The sequence below is a fragment of the Vulpes lagopus genome, chromosome 8, assembly GCF_018345385.1.
Source record: "Vulpes lagopus strain Blue_001 chromosome 8, ASM1834538v1, whole genome shotgun sequence".
NCBI classification, from domain to species: Eukaryota; Metazoa; Chordata; class Mammalia; order Carnivora; family Canidae; genus Vulpes; species Vulpes lagopus.
In genome coordinates this window covers 105,431,878-105,450,804 of record NC_054831.1, presented here as the reverse complement: position 1 = coordinate 105,450,804, position 18,927 = coordinate 105,431,878, and the positions used below count along the sequence as shown (strand labels likewise).

General features: G+C 39.6%; 1 protein-coding gene across 3 annotated transcripts in view; it reads right to left on the bottom strand.

The window, feature by feature from the left end:
• Positions 1 to 6,132: 6,132 nt before the first annotated feature.
• Positions 6,133 to 18,927, bottom strand: part of FCHO2 (FCH and mu domain containing endocytic adaptor 2) — a 115,601-nt gene continuing 102,806 nt past the window's right edge. For all 3 annotated transcript variants that reach the window (XM_041765634.1, XM_041765635.1, XM_041765637.1), the window contains 4 exons: positions 13,090 to 13,289; positions 12,363 to 12,427; positions 8,888 to 9,052; positions 6,133 to 8,557 (listed from right to left, as the gene is read on the bottom strand). In XM_041765634.1, the coding sequence (XP_041621568.1) occupies positions 8,535 to 8,557; positions 8,888 to 9,052; positions 12,363 to 12,427; positions 13,090 to 13,289 (453 nt within the window). In that variant the 3' untranslated portion in view covers positions 6,133 to 8,534. The remainder of the gene's footprint in view (positions 8,558 to 8,887; positions 9,053 to 12,362; positions 12,428 to 13,089; positions 13,290 to 18,927) is intronic.

Sequence of the window (18,927 nt, the reverse complement as noted above, 5' to 3'; positions counted from 1 at the left end):
AGGATCCCAAGACTGAGAGTCCCACGCTCCTCTGACTGAGGCAGCCACGTGCCCTGAGGTTTATCATCTTTACCTTCCCCAAGAGTCAGCTCCTAGTCTTGCTGATATTGTCTCCTGCTTTTTTTTTTTAAGAGTCTCCTTTTTATTTATTTCTACTCCGATCTTTATGATTTCTTTCCTTCTTCTAATTTGGGGCTTTGTTCTTTTTCTAGTTCCCTTAGTTATAAGGTCAGATGTTTACTTGAGGTTTTCCTTGTTTCTGGAGGTCACCCTGTATCGCTACAAATGTCCCTCTTAGAGCTGTTTTTGCTGCATCCCGAAGATTTTTAGACCATTGTTTTCTCATTGGTCTCCGGGTATTTTTTTTTATTTCCTCTTTCTGATGTCTTGCTTGACATATTTGCTGTTTAGTAGCATGTGGATGTGGTTTATTTCTTAGAATTGGCTGCTGCTCCCATAGAGTCTTGCCCAGAGCCCCCCAGCCACCCCACTGTTCGGATGCTCCAGGCTTAGATTCCTTCATCCCCAGCCTGCTCGCCCCGTAGAACCCTGCCTTGTGACTGAGCCTTGGATCCTGAATCTGCACACGGGCCCCTGGGTGCCACCCACACCTACTGCAGGTCGTGGCGTTGGGGGGGCGTTGGCGTCATTGGGCATCTCCGTCTGCCATGTCCGTCTGGCCTGCCCTTCTCCAGGCGGGCTGTCCCCTCTGCTGGGCGGAAGCTGTTGGGCAGCCGCTGGCCTTGGGGGGTTGCTCTCTGGCGTCAGGGAAGTGAGTTCGGGGCCGTCCGTGCTGCCCTCTGGGTCTCTAACTGGTGGGCTGAGGCTGTGGCCTGGGCTAGCTTCGGTTGCACACAGTCACTTAAGATGACGTCCGCTGGGTGTCCACTAGGAGCTCTAGGGAAGCCACACGGAGATCCACGCGAGCCCCCTTCCCACTCGGCTGGTCTCCTAGATGTTGTGTGGCCACGGCCACGGGGAGCGCCGTTCGCCTGGGCCTGGCTCTGAGGGCGGGCGAGCTGTGTGCCCGGCTTCTCGGCCCAACGCGGCGCAGCTCGGTTCCTAATTCACTACTAGGTCCTCCTTTTGTTTTCAATTTCATATGTTTAGGTGCAATGAAATCTTCAAGTAGAAAAGGCAATCCTTTTTATTTCTACCCCATAAGCCACACTTCAACCTAATGCTTTCAGGTTTGCGGCGCTGCACTCGCTTCTTAGAGTTTGCAGGGTCGGTAGGGTTCCCTGGGGCTTGTCGCTGACGGACTGGGCTTCTCTAGGGCGATGTAGGCTCCATAGAAGGCCAATAAAATGCCAACCTGGTTAAGTTGGAGGTTATTCTTTCTGTACTTTAGTGAAGAATTCGGCTCTAATAATCATTTGGGTTTAGTGCTAAGCATAGCGGGGTATGTTGGAGTCTTAGCCATCACATAATTGGGAATGTTAAAGTCACTTTCATGGTTTACTTTTATTTCAGCTATGGCATTTTATAGCCTAATTAAAATTTAAGTTTCTGGCGAGAGGGGTGCCTGGCCGGCTCAGTTGGTAGAGCGTATGACTCTTGATCTTGGGGTCTTGAGTTTGAGTCCCGTGCTGGGTTAGGGAGCACTTAAAAACCTAGGGACGAAAAAAAAAATATATAGGGACGCCTGGGTGGCCCAGCGGTTGGGCGCCTGCCTTCAGCTCACTTTGTGGCCTCGGGATCCCGGGATGGAGTCCTACGTGGGGCTCCCTGCATGGAGCCTGCTTCTCCCTCTGCCTGTGTCTCTGCCTCTCTCTCTCTGTGTCCCTCATGAATAAATAAAATAAAATCTTAAAAAAAAAAAAAAAACCTAAAATATTTTGGGGCACCTGGGTGGCTCAGTCGGCTAAGCAGCAGACTGATTTCTGCTCAGGTCAGGATCTCAGGCTTGTGGGAGGGAGCCTGCAGCTGACTGTGTGCTCAGTGGTCAGCGTGAGCCTCTCCCTCTCCCTCCCCTCCTACCCCGGCTCCCCCCACTCTCTCTCTTAATTTAATCTTTATTGTGAGGGTATCTTTAACATCACACCGAAAATTTCATTTATTTGGGGTTAATGGTAGGACTTCAGCAGCTGGCTCAAAGCTCACCCGCCCTAGTAAGTTAATACAATTTAGACAAACTTAGGTTTATGGCTGTTTATCACTGCTGTTTGCCGTGAGGGTGTGTGTGGTTAAGCAAGGCATCATAAACTACTTTTTAGTTGGCGTCATTCCTGTTCCTTGCGATCATTAGTGCTCTAGAGGGATGTGGATACTTGCAGAATTTTATTAAGAATTAATAGAATAGGACCAAATGCATGTGTTTATGGAGTTAGTAGGCTTAGGCGTTTGCAGTCCCTGCTTTACTAGGCTGCACTAGTGAATTAGACCTGGGGATCACTGTCCACTGACACTCTGAATTAAACAGGTATGTTGATATTAAACTACTGGAGGTAAATTTTTCTGGTCCATAGACTTTAGAAGTTTGAAGTTTTCATTTAATTTTTTTTTAAGATTTTATTTATTCATGAGAGATACACAGAGAGAGGCAGAGACACAGGCAGAGGGAGAAGCAGGCTCCATGCAGGGAGCCCAACGTGGGACTCAATCCTGTGTCTCCAGGATCATGCCCTGGGCTGAAGTCAGCGTTAAACTGCTGAGCCACCCGGGCTGCCCGAAGTTTTCATTTAATTAAGGATCTTGGCTAAAATATGTCTAATGTTTAATTTGTGATTTACATGTTTATTATAGGATGCGGGAAAGTAGGATTATACGTTTTATTTCAACCTTGTTTTGGGGAGGTTGGCAAGATTGTTAATAAATACAGTTTGTCTTTGGTGGGGGAAGGGGTGTTTCCTCAATTTTTATTTGATAAACACCAGTATGTGTAAAATTCTCTATATCCTCAGAGCATGGACTAAATAATACCTTACGGTGGTTGAGAGAGTAAATAGTATTTAATACAATCTCAACTACAAGAGGGGGAGGAGTGGGTACTTCTATGTAGGAAGGTCCTGAAGTAAGAGCCAGATGCCAGATAGGGGTCATGTCCCCAAACCTTCATGTTATGGGCCCAGAGCAAGAAGAGGGGCACGTTTGTGAAGGGGTCACCGCTTTCTCAGTTTGGTGACTAAGGAAAGTGGTTGGTTCTGATACACGTGGGGAACTAGGGTTCACTTGACTTGATGGGGACGTGTGCCATCAGTAATATCCAACAGAAGATCGATCGTATCTCGTAGTTTACAAAAGAGAATTTTAGGGGATCCTTGGGTGGCGCAGCGGTTTGGCGCCTGCCTTTGGCCCAGGGCGGATCCTGGAGACCCGGGATCGAATCCCACGTCGGGCTCCCGGTGCATGGAGCCTGCTTCTCCCTCTGCCTGTGTCTCTGCCTCTTTCTCTCTCTCTCTCTGTGTGACTATCATAAATAAATAAAAATTAAAAAAAAAAAGAGAGAATTTTATGTATCAGGCAAATAACAGCTCTACTTTGTATCATGTATGATCACACGTACTTTGTATCACATATGATATCCTAATGTCTTAATGAGGGAGGCTGTTTAATGCACAAAGCAGTGGATTAGTCTAGAATTCAACATGCACGTGACAGCGTTTCACTCCTCACTCGCAACTTCCAGGGAGGAGTTCAGAATTTCTGCTTTGGGTACTGATGGTACAGTTGGAACTTTTTTCTTGATGTCCTAGGGAAAGGTTTTTCTACTTTTCTGGTTTAGAAGACCGAAGTACTAGATCACAGAGACTGTTTATTTTAGAAGACTATTTTCCATTAAGCTGGTGAGCGGCCTAAGTACAAGAAAAACAAGACAAAGGCCTAGTAGGTGGCCAGCGATGAATGAGTGCTGAACAGGTCGTCGTCTGGTTGGTACTGACAGATCTGCTACTACCAGGCAGAAAAAGCCCTGGCTGAGGGGTCCTGATACACTTCACTGCTTTTATGTATGAAGTGTTGGGATATTGCTAGAACGAAGAGAGGAAAGATTAGAGTGAATGTGCTAAAAGATTAGAGCTGACTTATTGGGGGTGAAACAAGAAATAACAACAGGTTTCTAACCTTAAAAATGTCCTTAATTTTGCCGAAAGCTCCCCAGAAGGCAACCTTTCTCATGAAAGTAATAAATATTTCCTCTGTCCTTTCTCTGGATGATAACTTTTCTTAGAGATTAATTTGGTCGGAAAAGAAATTGATCTTATAGTCACTTAGGTAAATCAGGGCACTTAGGTTTGAAGACACACACCCCCCTCCCCACCGACTGCCACCCCTGCGCAAAAGAGCAGAGATTCACCTCCATGTGGGAACAAGCAGTGCAAGACAAATGCAGTGACTACACTGCAGGACCCAGCAGGAGGCTCAGGCAGGGGAAAAAGGAGGAAAGCCCTACTGCAGAAATCCTTGTGCACTGTTTACACTGACATCAAGTTTAATTTGAATTTGATTTCTAAAACTCTTTTTTGAAATAAAGTTTGGGGTACAAGTATAATTAATATCTACTGATGAGCACAGAGATGAAATTTAGACATGGGGATCCCTGGGTGGCCCAGCGGTTTAGCGCCGCCTTCGGCCCAGGGCGTGATCCTGAGGTCCTGGAATCGAGTCCCACATTGGGCTCCCTCCATGGAGCCTGCCTCTCTCTGTCTCTCATGAATAAATAAATAAAATCTTGGGAACCCTGGGTGGCTCAGCAGTTTGGCGCCTGTCTTTGGTCCAGGGCGTGATCCTGGAGACCCAGGATCGAGTCCCACGTCAGGCTCCCCACATGGAGCCTGCTTCTCCCTCCTCCTGTGTCTCTGCCTCTCTCTCTCTCTCTGTCTCTCATGAATAAATAAATAAAATCTTAAAAAAAACAAACTTAGAAATCAAACATTTTATGGAAAGTAAAAATCCCATCCCCCAGAGATTATAATGGGTCACGTATTTTTGTAAGACTTGCTATAGATGAATGCATTGTAAAAAGACTATATTGCCTTTTATTACCTAATAGTGGCATTATTTTCATATTAATGGCATTTTCATATCAATAACTGTAAATCTTCAAGATTATTTTTAATACTTACCTAGTATTTCACTATACGTGAGTAATCCATTTAACCAGTCCTCCCAGGTTTTTGTATTATGAACAACGTACCAATAAACATCTTTGCATATGCATCTTTGGTTATTTCCCTGATTATTTTGTTAGGATACACTCCCCAAAGTGGTGAATTACTAGTTTAAACCTTATACAGAAACTTTTTTAAAGGCTTTGGTTTCTCTTCCTTTTTTTTTTTTTTTTTTTTTAAATTCCGGTATAGTTACCATACAGTGTTAAAGGCTTTGGTTTCAAATTACCCTATACAAAGGTCATACTCCTAGACTCTTCCTAAAAATAAAAACGGATTTTCAAGTTGGCTCTGCCCATTGCTGAGTTTATCTTAAAAAAATTTTTTTTTAATTTGATTGAAATAATGCAAAGATTCAATTGGCAATAGGCTGTAAGGAAATACCCCTATACCAGCCAGGAATTCTGTGGCTGACCTATTGGCCAGCTCACCTTGGGCCACTGCCAGCCTCTTCTCTTTTGGCCATTTTCATTATAAAGGCTACTTGCTTACTCTGCTTCTCTTACACAATAATGGGCAATAAGATATAAGGACAAATGTGGTGGAAGCTTCTGGAAAAGTTTCTACTCTCCTAACAGGAAGGACAGATATACCAGGCACTGCTCCTTTTCCCAGCTTTCAGTGTAAACATACACTCGACCTGTGGCAGCCATATGGCAACCAGAGGAAAAGGCCAAGAAATCCCTGTTCTGACCCATACCGGCAACAGATAAAGAGTAGGATCTTAAATTGTGCTAAGACAACATTTCTAAGCAACTAGTCAGGAGCAGAGTCTTTGCTAAAGCTTAACATCATTTAAATATACATTGGAAAATATGCTTAAGTATATTTAAAAATCTCTTCTTAAGCCATTTCTCCATTTTAGGGTTATAGTGTAAATCAAGTTTTCCTATATAACCAATTAAAATTAACAGATCAATCTGTATGTCTGTGTAAATGGTCATACCAAGTTCAAAACCAATTACTCCTTACCTAGCTTGCCCTGTCCTATCAGTAGGGGTACAAAGACACATAAACCAACAGATAAATTATATATTACATGTTTATTAAGGAAAAACTTTTATGTAAAATTTACATTTTATGAAAAAATCAAAAATATTTACAAAATTGTGTAAGATAGATTTGCATTGTTCTAATTACAACTCAAAGTAGTAAATAACATTTCTTAAAAACTCACATTTGTTAGAGTTCTGTGTTTACAAATCTGGGTTAAAGAGGCAGCTACAGAGTTTATCACTATACATAAGCAAGAACCAGCTTGCTAAATACATCTCCCATTGAAAAATCTACTGGTCTTTTTTACACCATTAGTGGATTTTTAAATGAAAAACAAAATCAATATAAACTCATATGGCTTCAAAATTGTAACCTGCACCTAATACAAATGTAGGTATCAACACTTGGTATGAAGACTGTGGTAATGAAGAAAGTGCAGAAGTTTAACCATTTCACTAATTTGTACATTTTCAGGTAATACTTGATTAAAAATAAACCTGGTGAGTGTAATGGTGTCTGAAGTCCAAGAATAAAGTATTAACTGCCCATTTAAAAGCACTCCAATCGCAAAGCAGTTACATTTAAGATTCCAGTAAGGGACTGTAATTGGCATTTAAAAGAGCACAAGAGTTAGAAATTCTCATTTCACTCACTATTTAGTAAAGATGAACATTTCAGTGTATTGTCTTAATGTGTTGCTTTAGTCAAATCTAAATTTAGAATTGGGCTAACACTGAATATATTTAAAAAGCACGTACTGTGTTATATGTATTGCTAATAAGTAGATTTTCTGCTGCATTTAGTAGAGCAAGACGTTACATAAATGTCTAGTAATAGGGGTTTTATGTTCTGTGAAGCTTAACAGAATAATTAGTGGTTTTATATAAATTATCATATATAACACAATTTATCACTTCTATGTAAAATGCAGGACACTGGCATTTATCCTTATAAATAAAATTCCATTTTTAATTATGAAACTGTCCAAAATAGTTTAAGTCCTTCAATTAGGATTTGCTATAAAGTTAGGGTTTTTTTACTATTTAATATTAGTAGTTCAAGAAATGCTTAGCCCAATCCATCACTTCAGATAATCTCCCCATTTCTAGCAGGTGGCAATTAAATAATTGGTAACTTTTCCAATCGTTGAAATGAAAACAACTGGCAGTACGTCTCCAATGCCAATAATATTGCTTAAATGTGTTCCTCACAAAACACAAAACTCATGCTTCTGACACATTCATTCAGTGTATATAAATTTCCAAAGATGAACAGAAAGAAGGGAAGGGCCAAGTGGAGAAATAAACTAGCAGTTACCAATTGAGGAGGAGGTTTTCAATGTTTGTTTTACGATTTACATACTTAGGTGGAACAAGTGAAGGTCAACTGTTTTCCCCCTGTAAACATAGGCCATTAGGTGTATTTCTCTTTCTAGTGGCTACAGTGTATCACTAAAGAAGTGAGCCAGGGTTTTGAAGTACAAATTATCCTTGAGTTACTCTGAATTCCCTTCCCAACTGAGGCCAAAGGTATTTACAGAAATGGCTATTATCTTGTAAAAATGTTTGACCACCCTAGGATGAAGAGAAGTTCCAGACTGTGAGGGGACAACAGTGAGGCACATTAATGAACACAGACTGGACAGGCACATTTCTGGCTTTTGTTATTGTTTTAAAAGGCACACATTCTGTAATCCATATAAAAATAAATTAAATCTACAGCATTAATTCTTAAAAACAATCACAAATTCTATAAAGTTAACTAACTAACTGCAGAAGTAAATTTCTCTGTCTTTTGCAAGCTTATTTTAAAACACATTGCACTTGAGAATTAGAAAAATCATACAAAACACCATTTACACTTTAATAATGTTTATATGAGAATCAAATTATACATTGTTTTGCACACACCTTGGGACTCTGGTCTGATTACTTTATGGCACATAACTCAATTTGATTGAGTATTCTAAATTAACATTATCCAAAACTTAGAATTCGTGTTGTGTGTGTCTCTGTTCAATATTCAACTTAGGAAATTTCAAGGCTATCTCTGACTCTAAAAATTTATGGAAAGCTGAATTATTTTGTGCTTGCTCTCCTGAAATTTTAGGCCTGATAATACACTATAACTCAACATAGACACTGAAAGTAATGTAAAATTTCAGCCTAAGAAAACTTCATTATACTGAGAATTTCAGCAAATGTGCTTCCAGAACATGGCAGTTGATCATTAACAGTGTTGAAAAATCATTTCAGTGCTATTGCTTTTGATGACTCACTTCAAAAGTGCAATTTAATGTTTGTAATTAACATTCTCAAATATGTGTAAGTTCAAAGACATAATACAAGTTAAAATAGTGTTGGAAAGAATAGACAACACAGGAGGGCAGGCCTGTACTTCTCTCTCAAGCCAACCAGTTTCCCAGGTCCATCAATAATCTGCCAGGTATCGTCCTGAAAAACACCAAGCAGACCCTTGCGATTACACTTTCAAATGAACTCAAAGGAAGGCATTTTCACTGTGAGGACAGATACACAACCCCAGTTCCCACCTGCTGTTTACAATACACTGCATCCGATCCCAGGTGTCCAGCTATACGGACCATTATTACTCTCTCCAAGGTGTGTCTCTATCTGGCATTTTGGTACAAAGGTCAAAGAAGAAATTTTCCATGACTTTAGATTATAAACTGCTTGACAGTTTAATAAACAGTTGCTTAGTAACTTACTGTCGAATAGAAATATTTCCCAGGTAATATACAAACTTAAAATCTCCCAACTTACCAGTGGCAAACCGCTTCTTCACTAAGGAAAGCCTATAGCCAGTGCCTACAAGTTCAATATCTACTCCTGAGAGGGTATTCCCCTCGCTGAGGAATTGCACGGCAAGTGTTGTGGGTTTACTAGGTCCTTCCGAAAGATCAAATTTTGCTCTGAGGGACCCAGAACCTACAAGGCAAAGAATGCAGAACTTTAAACAGGGCAACATAAATTCACACACACAAAAAAAACAACAAATCAATAAGATAAACTATGTCCTATGTCAAATTCATAAAATGTATACAGTAAACAAATCATTGTCCTGTTTCCAAATCAGACTTTATTCAATAGTAAACACCCCTGTAGTTGTGTATGGAGCTTCACCGTGCTACAGACACATGCTGAAGTAAGTCAAAAGAGAAAAAGGAAGTCAATGAGGATAGTTCAGAGGGAGGCCTGAGGAGCAGGAGCAGGAAATGACAGTCAACTGCCATATTACGGGGCTGGGAGAGGGAAAGAGGGAGAGACAGCAAGGACTGGGAAAGCGCTATCAAAACGGAACATACAACTGTTCATCAGCTGCTTTTTGCCAGTAGAGCTTCTGGTCAACAATAGACTCTTCTGAACTAAGTTTTGGGGTGGGGGGGAATTCAAAGTTCTTTGTGGATTTATGACTATACGGGGTGGGGTGTGGAGGGTTCAGCACTCCTAACCCCTGCATTGGTTAAAGGTCAAACTAGATAGTTCCGAGATGCTTTCTTTAAAAACAACAACAACAACAACAAAAAAAAACAAAACACACACACACACACACACAAAACACTTATTCAACATACCTCAGTCTAATAGTATGCCAGAAACTGTAAACCACATAATTATGATGAATATGATAAATGCTATAAAAAGCTCTCAAGAACTATGAGCAAAAAAGCACAAAAAATGATGGTGAAGAGGACAATGTGAATTGCAGGCAGAGGTCACTATAGGGACAGGGAGGGGAGACCTGAGAGCACAATGCCGTTAAAGGACCTGCATACATAACAGAAGAGCCAGAGAACAGGATACGAGTGTGCAAAAGACTAGGGAGGTAGGAAAGAACAAGTCCCAAAGCTCGTTATAAGCCATGATAAGAAATAAGTAACACTAAAGATAAGGAAGACAAAACAATTTCAGGTTAGTATCTCAAAAGGGGAAAGACGTACAAGATACAAGGCAGGGAAACCAACTGAGTCACTAAAATACTGCAGGACTCTGAGTGACAGCTTATTAAACAAAGGATCTCAACTAGGCTGAGGGAAGGGAGAGGAGTGAACGCATTTGGAAGGTATTTCAGAGTTGGAATCAAGAAAGGGGAAAGGAGGGGGAGTCTAGAGTGTGCCCAGGCTTCTGGTCAAGGAGAACAGGTGCAACTGCTGGTAGCTGGAGCGACATTCCTGGATTCCCTACGCAGAGGCTCCCAGCACAGAGGGAAGTCTAGAGGACGAGAACGGTCCCGCCGCTCTGTCCGCCGCACGGGCCTGATGGCACAGAGCGGCTTGGGGTGTGCTGCTTGCCTGCCTGCTAATGCCTTAAGCCCGCCGTACACTTGCACAGAATTGACCTATCAAGAGAACTATAGAAGTTCTACAGCAGGCCAAGAGCAGCCACCTTGGCAATCTTTAAGCTGGAGAATTACTTCCTGTCCCTCTTCTGGGCCTAGAGCCAGAATAGAAACATATTCCTACTTTACAGTATTCAAATTGGGGTATTTCTTTCTAAAGGCTGACTAACCCAATAGAAGCACATTTAACACATTTTTCCATTTCCTCACACACTCTGACACCTGGAGAGCCGGGGGAAACTATTAAAATTTGTATCTGGGCAGCCCAGGTGGCTCAGCAGTTTAGCACCACCTTTGGCCCAGGGCGTGACCCCAGGGTCCCGGGATTGAGTCCCACGTCCAGCTCCCTGCATGGAGCCTGCTTCTCCCTCTGCCTGTGCGTCTGCCTCTCTGTGTGTCTCTCATGAATAAATAAATAAATCTTTGAAAAAAAATTTGTATCTTATTTTTTGAGGAACAATTTCTTTTGTTAGTACTTAAAATAGTATAGTTTCATTAAATAGGGGAAAACTGTATGTCCTTTCTTGCCTGCTAATTCGTTGTAAGCCCTCAATTCAAAAAGGATTTCTGGTTTACTTCTAGTTTTAACTAGGAATTTCAAATTTGTCCTCCCAGAAGCCACACAACTTGACTAAAAGCACCATTACACCTGAAAATAGGCAACTTTCAAGTACCAAACAAAAAAGGAGGAACCATAGACCAGCTTGGTTATTTCACCAAATAGGTGGTTCTCTAGTAAAAGTCTGATTCAGCATGGCATGTATAAATAAACAGCCACTACGGATATGTTCCTCGTCCTTGATACAGAAATAAGTGAGAAAAACTGGTATGATTTTTTTTATCACATTATGCTTAAAACGTTCAAAGAGAAAAAGCTAAGCAAAACTGGAAAAGCTAAAACAAAACAAAATAAACCAACAACTTAAGAAAATTTACTGAGGGTTAATCAGGCATTCAAAAGACAGCAGGAGAATTCTTTGATTAAGAGAAAATGATAATAATTAGAGACCTGATGGTCCTGGAAATTATATTTTAAATTGATCAGGGAAGACACTAGTGAGCAGCTAGCATACACTTCTCCTTTGCATTATGAACACAGACGCAGATTTGGTGGGAGTAGGCAATTAACTTGTTTCTCCTTAAAATGAAAAGCAGAGAAGTAAAAGTTGTTGATGGTTAGTTTTACTAAAGTGATATGACTAGGACAAGTTCTCTTAGGAAGGGGGGGTAGGCAAAGAAAAGGGGTTTTTAAAGCCTGGAAGCTTCCACAGGATTTCTGGGAGGCCAGAAGGACGGTAATAACAGAATGAGCTAAAGGGTGTGTTAAATGAATTTTATTTTATTTTATTTTATTTTATTTTATTTTATTTTATTTTATTTTATTATTTTATTTTATTTTATTTTATTTTATTTTAAGATTTTATTTATTTATTCATGAGAGACAGAGAGAGAGAAAGAGGCAGAGACACAGGCAGAGGGAGAAGCAGGCTCCATGCAGGGAGCCGGACGTGGGACTTGATCCCGGGTCTCCAGGATCACGCCCTGGGCTGAAGGCGGCGCTAAACTGCTGAGCCACTCGGGCTGCCCATGAATTTTAATTAGTTATCAGGTTGCTCAGCTGGATAGTTCTACTTCAAAATACATAAGCATCTACACACTATTTATAAAGTTCCAGCAAACCAAATGATTTTCTTAAAGAGCAAGCATATTCAACCTAGAGGGGAAAAAATGCATTCTGATCTCAACAGGTCCACTCTTACTTAAGGTATTAACTTCCACCTAGTGGTCAATTCTAGAACTGAAGGCATGAAAATCCAAGAGAACGCTTTCCATAAAAATGCCTACAAATCCGTTTTCAAGGACACTGCATTACAAACAAAAAAGCATATGCGTGCTTACCTCCATTTTCTGATTTTTCTGAAATACCAGACAGTTTCCAAAAGGCTTTCATTTGTTCTGCATTCCTAGAAGAACAAAGTGTCTAATATAGTTCCTTATAAATGGATGGGCAAACCTTTTACATATTTCACCAGAACTACATGGCTAAATTTACTTTCAGTATCACCCGGTTAAGATGTATTTATGATATAATAGAATGCTACATCTTAATTAATGGAAATTTACTAAATTACATAACCTGGTCAAAGAAAACTGTATAGGTGGTTGAGTACCTTCATTACTAAAAGAGAACAAAATTTTATTAAAGAGTGAAGCAAATAGGAAGAGTGTTAGAATCACCACTCATCATTAATAATGGGAACAAAAGAGGAAGAGACAAGAGTTACTAAGACAAGTATTCTTAAAGATTTGCTAGATGCTATATTTAACCCTGCAAAAGAGTTATCTTTATTTAAGAAGAAGTTTAACAGAGGCCACTTTGCCTCAGGGTGAGGTTGTACTGAATTATTCAAGTCTGGGTGGTGACAGCAAACCTACATTTTGGATTGAGGCTACTGTGATTTGACTAATAGGATAAACAGCGTCTTTCATACATACCATGGCCATGGTTTCCATGGTAAAATGCACTATATCTTTTCAAATTTACAAGACAACTTTGAGAACTTAGGTTCTAAAAGTTGGGACTTGAAGCAAAAATTTAGCAAGAATTCAGAAACTGAAAATTTACCATATAGCAGGGGGAAGGGACTGCATGTTGGTGACTCCTCCATCCACTGGTACCACCACCTGTATGTTGGAAAGCACACTGGGTGCCACCATAGCTTCTGGGTTATACTTGTAATCCACTCTAAGATCTGTGGTGCCAGCACTACATTTCCAGTATGTTGCAAGGTTTAGAGGAGTGGACTGAATGCCATTTGATGATACCTTTAAAGAGGAAAAAAAAAAAAGTGATTTTTTTTTTTTTTTTGCCCAAAAAGTGAACAAGTCATGCTAACAATGTGTACATGAACACAAGAGGTCTTGGAATCAAAAATAATGATGGCAATATTGCTAGGCAAAATAAAGCAAGCTCATCTCAAAGAAGTAAGAATCACTCTCAAAGTGTGGGTCTAGGACTACTAGGTCATAATGTCCGAGACACTTGCGTAAAATACACATTGTTGTAGGTTCAAATGCAGAAAATCTGACTCAGCAGGTTAGGTGCAAGATGCAGAAATAAGTATATTATCAGGTGATTCTCATTTATGCATGTAACTTGTGAGTACCTCTCAACATCCAACACAGAACTAGATTCCTTATGAACTAAAAGAATTCAAATTAAAAAAAAAAATCATCCTGTAATACTGCAAGCCTAGAAATAGAATACTTCCAACTTCCAGGGTTCAATATTAATCACATGACCCGGGATCCCTGGGTGGTGCAGCGGTTTGGCACCTGCCTTTGGCCCAGGGCGCGATCCTGGAGACCCGGGATCGAATCCCACGTCAGGCTCCCGGTGCATGGAGCCTGCTTCTCCCTCTGCCTGTGTCTCTGCCTCTCTCTCTCTCTCTCTGTGTGACTATCATAAATAAATAAAAATTTTAAAAAAGATTAAAAAAAAAAAAATCACATGACCCATAGTAAATGGTGCAATTCTTTACCATTCTTCAGTTCTTTGCTCAAGTAACTCCTTTTTAATGAAACCTACCCTGATCACCCTGTCTAAATTTACACATTTTCATTCTTCCTTATTCTGCACTTTGCCCTTTCTTGATTACAAGTTACTATCTACGTACTATATATATATACTGTCTCTCGTGCTATTCCTGGTAAATAGCAAGCACTAAATAATAAAAAAGTACACAAGAATAATGAGTACTTGGTATAAACTTTGAGCCTACTTAAGTGGCAGTACTTTTTAAAGTGTTTCCTAGAAACACAAGCCGTTTTAATACAATTACTCTATTAAAAAATCAGATAGTATGGGGGCGCCTGAGTGGCTCAGTGGGTTAAGCCCCTGCTCAGGTCACGACCCCAGGGATCGAGCCCCAAGTTGTGCTCCCTGCTCAACGGGGCGCCTGCTTCTCCCTCTCCCTCTGTCCCACCCCCTCACCCCCACTTGTGCACGTGTTCTCTTTCTCAAATAAATAAATCTTTTAAAAATTCAGGTAGTAGAGAAGTATATGAAATAAGTGTATTAATAAGAAAGTATACAGGAAGTGTAAGAAATATACTTGACATTCTTACTCCCAGTTGTTAACACTGTGGGACACAGCCTTACCCACCTTGCAGGCATGCACACACGGATCTCACTCTTTTTAACGACTGTAGGAATTCATTTAATGAATCTCTTCTGTGGATGCGTACCGCAGTGCTCTGTGTACAGTGCTGCAGTGAGTACCCTTTGTACCTTATCTTCTTTTTTTGCCCGTTTGTGTGATACTTGAAGAACTGCTTTCTTGAGGTGGAATTGTGGAATTAAAGGTACAACTACTTAGGGGCACCTGGGTGGTAAAGTAAGTTAGGTGTTGGACTCTTGGTTTCAGCTCAGGTCGTGACCTCACGGTCTTGAGAGCCAGTCCTGTGCTGGGCTCTGTGCTCAGGGCACAGTCGGCTTGAGATTTTCTCTTCCTTTCCCTCTGCCCCTCCTGCTTGTGTGCTCGTGTTCTCTCTCTCTAATAAAGAAGTTTTAAAGATTCAACTATTCAGCAATCTGACAATCTAACAGAACTGCTTTCTAATCAGCTTGATTAACTTGTATACCTACTAACAAGCAATCACACCTCTCTTAATAGAGCAATCTTGCCCATTTTTGTCAGTTAATGGGCTAAGACTGATATCCCACTGTTGTCTTAATATTCATTGCTCTGATTACTACTGCTATGGATGGAACATCTTCCATAATTTACCTATCTTTTGAGTTAATCACCTTTTACTTTATAATTTATAAGGTTTGCAGTAGTTCTTTCAGTCTATTTTATATATTATGAATACTCTTCCCTCAAATTAAATACAGATTAAGAATTTAACAAAAAGAGTTTATATTTTGCTGTGAACCTGAAATTTATTTATTGTTGTCAAAGATCTCACTCTCTTATTTCATGGCTTCTGGGCTTTTTATTACACTTAGGTCTTGATATTTCAAGATCAAAATATGTAAAATATAGATAATTTATACACACACCTGCACATATACCAAAAGACATATTTAAGTGATTTATTTTAATAACTTTATGGTTTCATCTGTTACTATTATTATACCTTTGATACATGCAGACTGAATTTTGGCTAAGGTAGGAGTTAGGGAGTCAGCAAATTTTTCCCTAAATCTCCAGCTTGATGCTCCAGTACCATTTACTGAAAAATTCACTATGTCCTCATTGCCTCGAAATGCTAATTTGTCAAATAATTAGTTTTTGATTTATTCTTAGACCCATTTCTGGATATACTGTTCCTTTGATCTGGCCATCTATTCTGCTAGTTCCAAACTACTGTAAATACCCTTACAAAAAGTTTTCCCATTAAAACTCAAACATTACTCTACATTACCATTTAAAACATTTAACTGATTACTCCACGTTTTTTCTCCCAGAGAATTTGAAAATGCTGTCAGGAAGTCCTGGGTGGCCCAGTGGTTTAGCACCGCCTTCAGCCCAGGGCCTGATCCTGGAGACCCAGAATCGAGTCCCACATCAGGCTCCCTGCATGGAGCCTGCTTCTTTCTCCCTCTGCCTGTGTCTCTGTGTCTCTCATGAATAAATAAATAAAATCTTAAAAAAAAAACAACAAAATGACTGTCAAGCTTCCAAACACCAATACATACACACTTCTACTGGGTTTTGGATGAGAATTAAATTTATAAATTAATCCAGAAACATCTAAGCTTTTTACAACTGGACTCTTCAGATGAACAGAGTATTCTTTATAATTCAACTCAGTAGAGATTGTGTTAGGTTTCTTCCTAATTAGTTTTTACTGTTGTGTGTTCACTGTGGCTACAGCAAAGGATGGTGTTAACATTTTTTTTAAAGAATTTTTATTGTGGAATACTGACATGAATTGCCAGTGGACAACATAAAGACTCAATATTTGTGTATACACCACAAAATAATCACAGCAATTATTTTTTCCTAGGATGATTAAGATCTACTCTTGGGCAGCCCGGGTGACTCATCGGTTTAAGTGCCACCTTCAGCCTGGGGCCTGATCCTGGAGACCTGGGATCAATTCCCAGGTCAGGCTCCCTGCATGGAGCCTGCTTCTCCCGTGGCCTGTGTCTCTCATGAATAAATAAAATCTTAAAAAAAAAAAAAAAATCTACTCTCGTAGCAGCTTTGAAATATGCAATACAGTTTTACTGGCCTTGGTCAGGACACTGTATTTTCCATCTGTATGACTTATTTTATAACTGGAAGTTTGTACTTGTGAATCTCTTCACCCATTTTGCCTACCTTCCCACCCTCATCCAAACCCTCTATCTGGCAGCCAACAATCTGTTCTCTGTCATCTCTGAGCTTGGCTTTTTTTTTAAGTTCCCTATATAAGTGGGATTATATGGTATTTGTCTTTGTTGGTCGGACTTACTTCACTTAGCATAATGCCCTCAAGGTCCACCCATGACGCTGCAACTGGCAAGATTTCATTCTTTATTATGACCAAGTCACATTCCACTGTATATATATATACCACATCTTATTTATGCTTTTGTCTATTGGTGGACACTTGGGTTCCCTCCATATCTAGACTACTGTAAATAATGTTGCAGTAAACATGGGAGTGAAAATAAACTTAGGAGTTAGTGTTTTTATTTTCTTTAGACAGATATGTAGAAGTTCAACTGCTAAATCATATGGTAGTTCTTTTTCAATTTTTTTTTTAAAAACTCCATACTGTTTTCCATCGTGGCTGCACTAATGTACATCCCCACCAACAGTACATAAAAATTCCTTTTTCTCCATATCCTCTCCAAAACTTGTAAATTCTTGTCATTTTGATAATAGCAATTCTAACACATATGAAGTGATACCTCATTGTGGTTATGACTTGCATTTTCTTGACTAGTGATGTTGACCATCTTTTACGTATCTGCTGGCCATCTGTGTTTTCTTTGGAAAAATGTCTATGCATACCTTCTATCCAATTTATATCAGATCGTTGGCTATTGAGTTGTATGAATTCTTTATATATTTTAAATGTTAACCCCTATCAGGTTGATTTGTAAATACCTGTTTCCATTATGTAGGTTGCCTTTAACTTTTTCTGATCATTTCCTTTGTTGTGCAGAAGCTTTCTAACTTGAGATACTGTCACTTACTTTTCCTCTTATTGCCTTTGCTGTTGTGAGTCTGACCCAAAAAATCACTGCCAAGGCCACTGTCAAGGAACTTAGCTACTTTTTTATTCTTCTAGGAGTTTTATGGCTCCAGATCTTAAAGTACATTTTGAGTTTGAGTATGGAGTAAGACAGGGGTCTAGTAGCTGTCCAATTTTCCTGGCACACTTATTGCAGAGCTATCCTTTCCCCATAGTATATTCTTGGCTCCTTTGTTGCAAATTAATTGAACATGTACGCACTGATTCATTTCTGGACTCTATTCAGTTCTATTGATCTATGTGTCTATTTTTGTGACCACATCATACTGTTTTGACTAGTAGAGTTTTGCAATACAGTTTGAAATCCAGGAGGGTGATACCTCCAGCTTTGTTCTTTTTTTTCTCAAGATTTCTTTAGCTATTCAGGATCTTTTGTGGTTCCACACAAATTTTAGTACTGTCTGTTCTATTTCTGTGAAAAATGGCTTTGGAACTTCAGGGACTGCACTGAATCTCTAGATAGCTCTAGGTATTTTGGATATTTTAACAATATTAATTCTTCAATCCATGAGCATGTAATATCTTTCCATTATTTGTGTCATCTTCAAATTCTTTCATCATTGTCTTACAGTTTTCAGTGTAAAGGTCTTTCACCTCGGTTAAATTTATTACTATGCATTTCATTCTTTTGATGTATTTGTAAATACACTGTCTTCATTTTTGTACAGCAGTAACGAACAAGGCTTTTGGATATGGATTTTATATCCTGCAACTCTACTGACTTTGTTTATTCTCAGGTTTTTTTTGTGGAATCTTCGGGGTTTTCTATTTATCACACCATCTGTAGTGACAATTTTACTTCTTCTTTTCTGATTCGGAAGTGTTTTCTTTTTCTTGCCTAGGCTCTGGCTAGGACTTAAAATACTATGTTGAATTAAAGTGGTGGCAGTAGGCATCCTTTTCTTATTTCTGATCTTGAGTATGATGTTACTTTGGGTTTGCCATATATGGCCTTTATTCTCCTGAGATACATTTCCTCTGTATTCAGTTTGTTTGGAGTTATCATAAATGGATGTTGAATTCTGTCAGATGGTTTTTGTATCTACTGAGATCACATAATTTTTACACTTCATTTTGTTAGTGGTGTACCATGTTGATTTGTGGAAGTTAAACCATCATCCTTATACCTCTAGAATAAATCCCACTTGATTGTAGTTTAGTCCTAAATTTTTGGCAAAATTGGCCTATAATTTTCTTTTCTTGTGATGTC